The sequence below is a fragment of the Ailuropoda melanoleuca genome, chromosome 12 (assembly GCF_002007445.2).
Source record: "Ailuropoda melanoleuca isolate Jingjing chromosome 12, ASM200744v2, whole genome shotgun sequence".
Taxonomy (NCBI): Eukaryota; Metazoa; Chordata; class Mammalia; order Carnivora; family Ursidae; genus Ailuropoda; species Ailuropoda melanoleuca.
In genome coordinates this window covers 2,680,730-2,689,217 of record NC_048229.1, presented here as the reverse complement: position 1 = coordinate 2,689,217, position 8,488 = coordinate 2,680,730, and the positions used below count along the sequence as shown (strand labels likewise).

The 8,488-nt window shown below is 54.2% G+C and overlaps 1 protein-coding gene across 1 annotated transcript in view; it reads right to left on the bottom strand.

The window, feature by feature from the left end:
* Positions 1 to 2,624: 2,624 nt before the first annotated feature.
* The window catches only part of SLC15A4 (solute carrier family 15 member 4), a 26,814-nt gene continuing 20,950 nt past the window's right edge, over positions 2,625 to 8,488 (bottom strand). The window contains exon 9 of the mRNA XM_034637907.1: positions 2,625 to 3,628. Within this exon, the coding sequence (XP_034493798.1) occupies positions 3,480 to 3,628 (149 nt within the window). The 3' untranslated portion in view covers positions 2,625 to 3,479. The remainder of the gene's footprint in view (positions 3,629 to 8,488) is intronic.

The following is an 8,488-nucleotide window of genomic DNA, read 5'->3' as shown; positions in this document are numbered from 1 at the left end:
CACCCAGTGCTCTGCAGCCCAGCTCACCACTCCCCAGAGGGCGGTCATCTCACTGGACAGGGGTGTGGGGCAGGAAACACACCTCCACCCTCACTTCCTTGACCTCAGATCCCGGGAGTGGCCGGGGTCACACCCCTTCTCCGGGAGGCTAAGGAGCTCAGGCGTCAAGCATCATCCCCCAGCAGGTGACTCCAAACCTGGATCTCCAGCCCCAAGGAGTCATCAGTCAGGCAGAAAGCTCTTTGGGACGTGTCGAGGCATGTCTCCAGGCTTGGGCTCTGCAGATGTTACTCATGACTGAGACACTGACCTATTTTTAAGAACAAGTGCCGAGGGCAGCTGGGACTCAGCCTGGGGAGAGTGAGGCAAGGAGGTGGGGGCTGTGCCAGGGGACGGGTCCTAGACGCCGGTCCAACTCAGCCCCAACCGCTGGAGTCCTGCAGGTCAAGGGGCCGACCGTGTGGTTCTTGAAAATGCCCAGGCAGTCTGCCACCTCCTTGGCTCCTCTTCGGACCCGTTTCGCTGGATCCCAAAGCCTCTGGAAAATCAGCATGGCACAGAGGAGAAACAAGGGGGGTTCCTGCCGGCACCCCTCCCCTTGCCCTCGGAGCCCCTGACTTGGTTGCTCCCCCGTGCAGCGCTGGTTTGGAGGGCTGGGTGAAGTTGGTAGGACAAGACAGATGTAATAACCCCCCCAGCACTGCGCTGGCCTCCCTTCCGAGGAGCCCTGGGCGGGGGCCGATTTGGAAATCAAGAAATGCTGATTTTTCAGTTACGCAACCTTGTCTCGTGTACTGTTTTCCCCGTTTGCTATTTTGTCCTTCTCCTTTATTTAACATGTTCTGTTTCAATCAGGCACTTCTTATATCCTGTTTCCTCGAAAAGGCCCTGTTTCCAAGAGTAAGGTGTTACAATGAACATTCTCAAGCATCTACTCAAATGACTTCATTCGACTCAGAAGTGCCCATGAAACATCTGGCCTGTTTTAATCCTGACTCACTTAGCAATACACAGCAATTTCAGGTTATGACAGCACTTTGCTCGTCTTTCCTGTGCTTTGATTTTCAAGGGATGGGGTCGTTCTGGACCCAGTTCTGGAACAATCTGGTAGCACCGACAAGCATCTGTGCTGTTACTGAGCCTCCGGAAGCCACTGGAGCCTGGCGTCACGTCGAAACTGTGTGACGGCTCAAACCAAGGGTAATGCGCTCGCACCCACCACCAAGGGGCACCTCACCCTCTGCCGGGTGAGGTGGTGGGGCGCTCCAGTGGGCACCCCCACCTGCCCCCCGGGTCCCAGAGAAACAGCAGGACATATGGACGGGGCTGGACTTAAATGCCATGGACAGATTTCGCAGGTCCATCGGAAACCAGAACAAGGTTCTGTTCCTACAAGCTCATGTGGGAAAGCTCCGTCTTATTAAAACCTTCTCTTTGGTCTGCCCATGATACTGGGGAGACGTAAAGAGCCCCATCCCATCCTCCTTCAACAAGAAGGCAGGAGGAAGCATCTTCCAACAGAGCACAGTTGTGTGCTCTCCGAGGCCGACACCAACAAGCTGAAGACACGTCAAGTCTTCAGGGCAAGTGCACCGTTTCTAAAAATCTCCCACAACAGGATATCCGTTCTGTGAATTTTGTTCCGTTACTGCTTAGTGCCACAGGGTAAACTCGGTCACCTACAACCTCAATCCAGCCAAGAGACCACAAGGCTGCCACTCTGATCTGCCAGTCCTCCAACGGACCTGGGAGACTTCCCTGGACGGTGCCTGCAGATCCGGGGACGCCCCCAGGTGGTCCCCCATGTCCCACCTCCATGTGCCCGCGGCGTGACCACCACCAGGTGCACAAGGCAGGCACAGCCCAGCCCTGTCACTCGACCTTCTTTTTCCCTTTCCTCACTACTTCCTTCCACGGAGAGAATGTATTTTTGACAGCACGGGTGAACAGTTTCCAGCATATCCTGAAGACATACATTGTCATCTCTAGTGGAATCCGTGTTTGTGAGATCGGTGCTTTTCAACGCAAACTCACGCCGGCAGCCCCACCGAGAACAGCCGTCTGTCTCCGCTCTGCCTGAACTGCACCAGTCAGAGGATCCCCCTGCGCTTTCCTATACCTTGTATTACAGACAGACAAGCAACAGTGCAGGGGCTCTTNTGTGTTTTTGACAGCACGGGTGAACAGTTTCCAGCATATCCTGAAGACATACATTGTATCTCTAGTGGAATCCGTGTTTGTGAGATCGGTGCTTTTCAACGCAAACTCATGCCGGCAGCCCCACCGAGAACAGCCGTCTGTCTCCGCTCTGCCTGAATTGCAACAGTCAGAGGATCCCCCTGCGCTTTCCTATACCTTGTATTACAGACAGACAAGCAACAGTGCAGGGGCTCTTGGGTTCATTTTCTTCCTCCAGATATAAAACTCTATTCCAACACAGAGCAGGCGTAAGAATCACTATCGGGAAAAAATCAAAGAACTGTGACAGGAGCAGGTGATTTACATAATTCTTGTCACTTCCCGACTCGGGAAACTGCACCTCCTACGTCGTGGTGAACGAACCCCATGAGGTAGTTATCGGGTCGCACATCTGATGGGTTTTTATAAGAAAGCTACACCAAAAATGCAGCAACAGAGAACACTTTATTTAACATGAGAGCCCCCACGTCCAGCACCAGAACAATCCAGAAGCCAGTGACACCACACAGCTCGAGTCCACAGGGAACGTGTAACACGGCCAACGTTCTCGAACGACACGAATTCTGTTCCAAGGCACGAGTTCCTAACGTTCCTCCACAACCTCAGCGGTGTCCAGAAGGAGGTGACCAGGAGGACATGCGAGGCGAGGTTTCGAATAACCTGTACGTTGTTTTGTAGCTTCAGATAAAACACTCGATCTCAAGTATTTCCTGATGTGAGTCCTTTCTTAAGAAAGAAAATCCAACGTCAACTGCTGAAAAGAGAAGTCATTTCTGAAGCAGCAGACGAAATCCACTCACTACCAGCCCGCCCCGACGGGCCGGGAAATGGTGGGCTTGGCGGCTTATGGAAGAAACCATCGACGTGACCGTTGCACAACATCTTTGCAGCATCAGACTTTTGTCTCTTAAAAAGCCCTACCATTCCTCAAGATAAGTAGATGTTTATTAGTCAACAAGGGAAAAACAAAGCGAGATCATACGGTATGCGGGGAGGAAACGGTACCCGCGTCAAACACATCACGACGCCGACGGACACACGTGCCGTCTCCTGAGGCCCGACGCTCCGCTGCGGGCGTCTGTCCAGGGGTTCACGGCGGTCCGGATGAGGAGCAGCCCGCGTCTGCTCCGGGAGGGAAACCATGGAAAGGCACTTACCCAGTGCATCTGGGAGAAGAGGAGACACAATCCTGGGACCACGCGCGTGGTCAGGAAGTTGGAGAAGCCTGTCCTGCTCAGCGCACGGCCGCCTTCAGTCCACCGGCTGTGGCCTTGGGGACGTCAGGTCCTCCTGCTGCCAGGCGCCCCACTGGCTCGCGACCGCTGCCGGTCGTACCTCACGGAGACTATGAGGAAAAGCAGAAGGGTGGCGCCCTGAACCGCGGCCAGAAGAAAGAAGTAGTAATCCAGACGGCAGCCGTTGATGTTGCCTGGGGAGAGACGGGGACAGGGGACGCGTCAGCCGCACGTAGGTCCTGTGTGAGATGCTATCTACTGAGCTCGGTTTCCAGCTAAGTCAGGGTGACTTTTAACAGTGCTTATTACAATAAAAAAAAAAAAAAGGAGAAGAAAAAATCTTATCTCTGTAATTTAAAACGCACGAGTATTTTGCTTCTAAAACCGCCACAGACGCCACTCTGAAGCCAGCTCTGTCTCCAGCACGGGCTCCGGACTGCGGTCTCTGGAGCGAACGGTTCCCTGCTCCTCAAATGTCTCCCCACTGGACGACGGAAGGATGGGGCTAAAGCGCCTGGCCAGGGAAGCGCAGCGACAAGACCGACTTCTGACCACATCCACCAGAGAAGCCAAGCGGTGGGCTGAAGGGAACCGTCCGAGGTGAATGCGGGGAGCGTCCACTAACCACAGCAGAAATGATGTCGAGAAAGTCTTTTTTCACTTAAACTTTTCCAGTACAGAGAGTTTGGGGAAAGTGAACAAACAACCCCACTCTGTTCCTGCCCCCCCAGAAGCAAACACTGGACCGAATGATGTTTCATCCCGGTCTTCTCCTCCAGTGCTCGCCCCTGGGGGCTGCTGGCTGGCCCAGGGCACAGCCGTCCTGACGAGGCCATCCCTATGCCGATCCTGAAGGTGATGCTCTCCGCAGCGCGGGTCTAGAATCTGGACACTTATCAACGCCCCACCGCGGGACAGCCCGGGCACCACGTCCAGTTAGGATTCTGGATGTCCTGTGCCGGTCAGCAGTTCAGGGACAGTAAGCGCCCTCCCACGTGTGTGCCCTTCACAAGCCAGGGCAGACGGCTGGCATACACTCTACATACTACAAGAAGACAGAGTTTGTTTTTTAAATTTTTCCCCAAAACGTTCAGGTTTCAGCCTCCTCAAAGTGAAACGGGTGCACATTTCGTCTCAACAGCTAACATACCTAATGTTCAACTTTGCCCAAGCACTGAGCACGGCCTTTCACACACACTGTTCCGTGTCGTTCCCCATACGCCCCAACCAGGCTGGAGAGGTTACAGACACAGATCTTAAAGCTCAACGAACAAAGCTCAAAGCCACGTGCTGGCCCTCCTCCGGGCCGTTTCCCCACCTGTGAAATGGGGGCGACAGAGCAGCCAGCAGGCAGTGTCGGCGTGAGGAGTAAATGCGCAGGTAACATACCCGCACAGGACCCGGGACACGTGAAGGCTTCACGATGCCGGCCTGTTACCATCCTCACTGAACATGTGGGTCCAGGACCACCAAGTCTGTAAACCAGGAGTCTTTCCGCTGGAGTTTTCACGGCACCACTGACCACAACCAGTCAATGGGGAGAAGCAAGCAGAAGTGTGTAGAAAATACGATGTGTGTCCGGAGACAGCCAGAGCTGCTCACACACATCACCCTGGGCTCCTGACAAAGCCTGACCCCGTCATCATGGTCCACAGGTGTCCTTCCATTCGCACCCTCGTCACCCCACTGAAAAGGCTGACACATTTCTCGACAGACGGATCAAGACGCGTCCTTGGTCAGCAGCGTCTCCAGAGCTGTGCTCTCTCACATGCATCAGAAGCAGCTTTCTGATTTGCTTATTAAAAACTCAAGGCTTCTGTGCATCTGAAGGGCTTTGTAAAGCTGGGTTGTTCTGGAACTTCCCTTCTGTGTCTGAACACATACTAACTCACTCCAGTGTTTCATGGTGCTCGTATTTGTAAACACAATTAACGATGGACATAACACGTTTGTACAACTGCTCGAGCAGGCTGTAGAAGGCAATGATTTCCCACGTGGATCGGTCTGGGAAGGGATGTGGTAATACCTGAATTTCTAGCAGACCATCTACAGCAGGTAGTGAAGGACAGTGACTGAGCCCCTACTGTGCGCCGGCTCCATCCCAGGCACTGGGAGGCCAGCACACTCTTCGTGGGGCCCAGGCTTTCCTGTCGCCAGCTGTGTTAGCTCCATGGTACCAGACGAGCTGGCTGTTGGGACACCAATGATGTCATTCTATGTGCCAATACTGAAACAGAAATCTCCCCAAATCAAGGAGTCATTTCAAAGTTCTGAAGCTTGGATGCCTGGGTCTCAGTCAATTAAGCGTCTACCTTTGGCTCAGGTCATGATCTCAGGGTCCTGGCATCGAGCCCCGCATCAGGCTCCCTGCTCAGCGGGAAGCCTGCTTCTCCTTCTGCCCCCGCTCATGCGCTGGCACACACATGCCCTCTCCCAAGTAAATATGTAAATAAATCTTAAACTTCTGAAGCTCAAAGCTGGCAAGCCAAGAGAAGTACAGTTTTCCCTGTTAGGGTCGGCCTGTGTGGGATAAGGAAGGGTGTTCAGAAGCCCATTCACCACCCACAAGCAATCACACTGTACTTCCTTGGGCCTCTTCACAGACTGAAGGACAGCACACCCGAGACAGTAAACTCTGGGAGGCTGTATATGATAAGACACTCCTGGGCCCTGGAGGAATGAGCTCACACATTCCTCCAGGAACGTGTGCCCCCAGACATACGTGTAAGAAGGTCCCCAGCAGCTTTACTTATGATAACCTCATGCCGGAAACACCACGGACACCCAGCAAGAGCAGAACAGATCAATGAATTATGACCAACTCATTGATGGGCTACTCCTCAGAGTAAGAAAGAAGGGATCACAGGGGATGACTCCCAGATGCAAGTGTGGGATGGAGGCAGCCACAACAGAGCCAAAACTAAAGGAGGAGTCCACGGTGCCCAACATCGCAGCACCAAGCGCCTGGCGGGGTGGTGAGCAGACGGCCTATGGCAGGGCACAGGGAAGCCTCCCGAAATGTCCTGTATCCCGGTCTGGATTAAAATGTCACCAGACGTGCACTTAAGATGCGTGTGCTTTAGGGGTGCTTATTCCGTTGGGCGTCCGACTCTTGACTGCAGCTCAAGTCATGATCTCAGGGTCGTGGGAATGGCCCTGCCTCGGCTCCCCTCTCACCGTGGAGCCTGCCTGGGGATTCCCTTTCTCTCTCTCTCTCCCCCTCTGCCCCTCCTCCTGCTTGTGCACGGTCTCTCTAAAACAAACCTCAAAAAAAAAAAAAAATCCTTAAAAAAAAAGATTGGTATGCTTAACAGTCTGAATTATCCTGGATCTAAGTGATGATGAGGAGGACGAACACCCAGTCTACCGGGGGAACAGGTAGGGAAGGGAACAACGGAGTAAGAACGGGGGCTCGTCCTCCACACCGCAGCCCTGTAACGACACCGGGAGCCACTTCGTGTGTCAATCATAAGATGCTAAGCCGGCTCAACGCCACCTGCTTCATCACCAACCTCAACACAAGTGCAGAAAGGAAAAGCACAGATGGCGCCCAGGACACCTCTGCTCCTTCTCCCGAAGCAAGATTTTATTTGGGGGTGTGTGGTGGGGTTACCCGGGCCCATTCTCTCCCCAAACCCCCAGGTGGGAGGGCGCTGAGAGGGAGCTGCCTGGCCCACTGTGCGCTTCCCTCGTCCACATCCTCTCCATGCCTTGGGGGCTGCGGGGGCCTTGGGGGCTCGGACACCGCTCACACTGCAACTCTCCTTACTGGTGTGAAAATCAGGACAGCACGAGATACAGTGCGGGGCTGTCCTAGGACACACTGCTCTGAAAATGACACCACACACAGGATCCAGCTCTAAGACCTGTGTGTGCCGGGCACAGGGACTGGAGACGAGCCTCACGGCGGGAGCCAGAAGCTAGCCTGTGAGAAATGAAGGGCGAATGATGGTAAAGGTGGAGACACTAATCAGTGACGAGGGATGAAATCACCGAAACCAACCAAGCCTTTAAGATACGCTGAAAAATAAGACAAAGAAACAGAAGAATCAGAGAGTCTGGTCTCCGCAGCAAGACTTTCTCTGAAGGTCTGTCCTGTGCACAGCAAAACAGATCACAGGACACCAAGAGCCCGTGAGAATTCCCAGAAGCCACTGTGCCCCTGCTCCATGGTCCTCCCAGGGGCCCGGGAAGGAAGAGCAAAGCCCCAGCCCTGCCTGCTCTCTTCAGAACAACCCGGTCTGAGCCAGCCGTGGAGATGCTCCCACAGCCGGGCACAGTGCGCCAGGGCTCCGGGGGCTGCGGGGGCGGCTATGGTTTCTGGAAGTCACACTGGAACTCCATAGCTCCACAGGCCTGAACTTGCCCCTCAGGACGGGAATGTTCGCTCAGTCAGGGAAGGGCTTTGGAATTCTGTATTTTCTTTGAGAAAGTCCACAGGCATTCATCAGAGTTCCAAGATTTATGACCTGAAAGTGGCTAAGGGCCCTGGACCCGAGCAAATGCTGCATGACTGAGCAAGAACAAGTAACAAGGCCGTCTTCATAGGCAAAACGTAAGAAGAGAGAAACCTTCATGGCCTGCGTCCAGTTAAAGCTACCACAGATCTGGGACAGCAGAACTCTGTCTTTGGTGAGTGATTCTGCTCAGCGCCCCGACATGCCACCTACTGGCATCAGCGGTAAAATCTCCGCCTGACGGTCACGAGTCAGAGCCGTGACTCAAGAAAGGACCTTATTATCTGTGTCTTCAGCAGCAGAAAATTTAAAGGTACTGTCAGGGAAAGAAGAACAAACACAAACCAAGGTAAACCAAGAGAACTTGGTGACACAGACTCTACTGAAGCAAGGTATGTCGCCGCAGGCGTGGCAAGCTCACCTGGCCCCGGGACAGAGAGGGGCTCACCTGCGCCCCGGCAAACTCGCAGGGACGTAGGGGATCAGGTGGGGAGGGGTCTCAGCCAGCTCCCGAGCTCCGCCAACACGACCACGGGCGCTGGGACGCCTACCGCAGCCCGAGCGCCGGGTTCTGCCAATGGCCGTGTTCAAACAGAC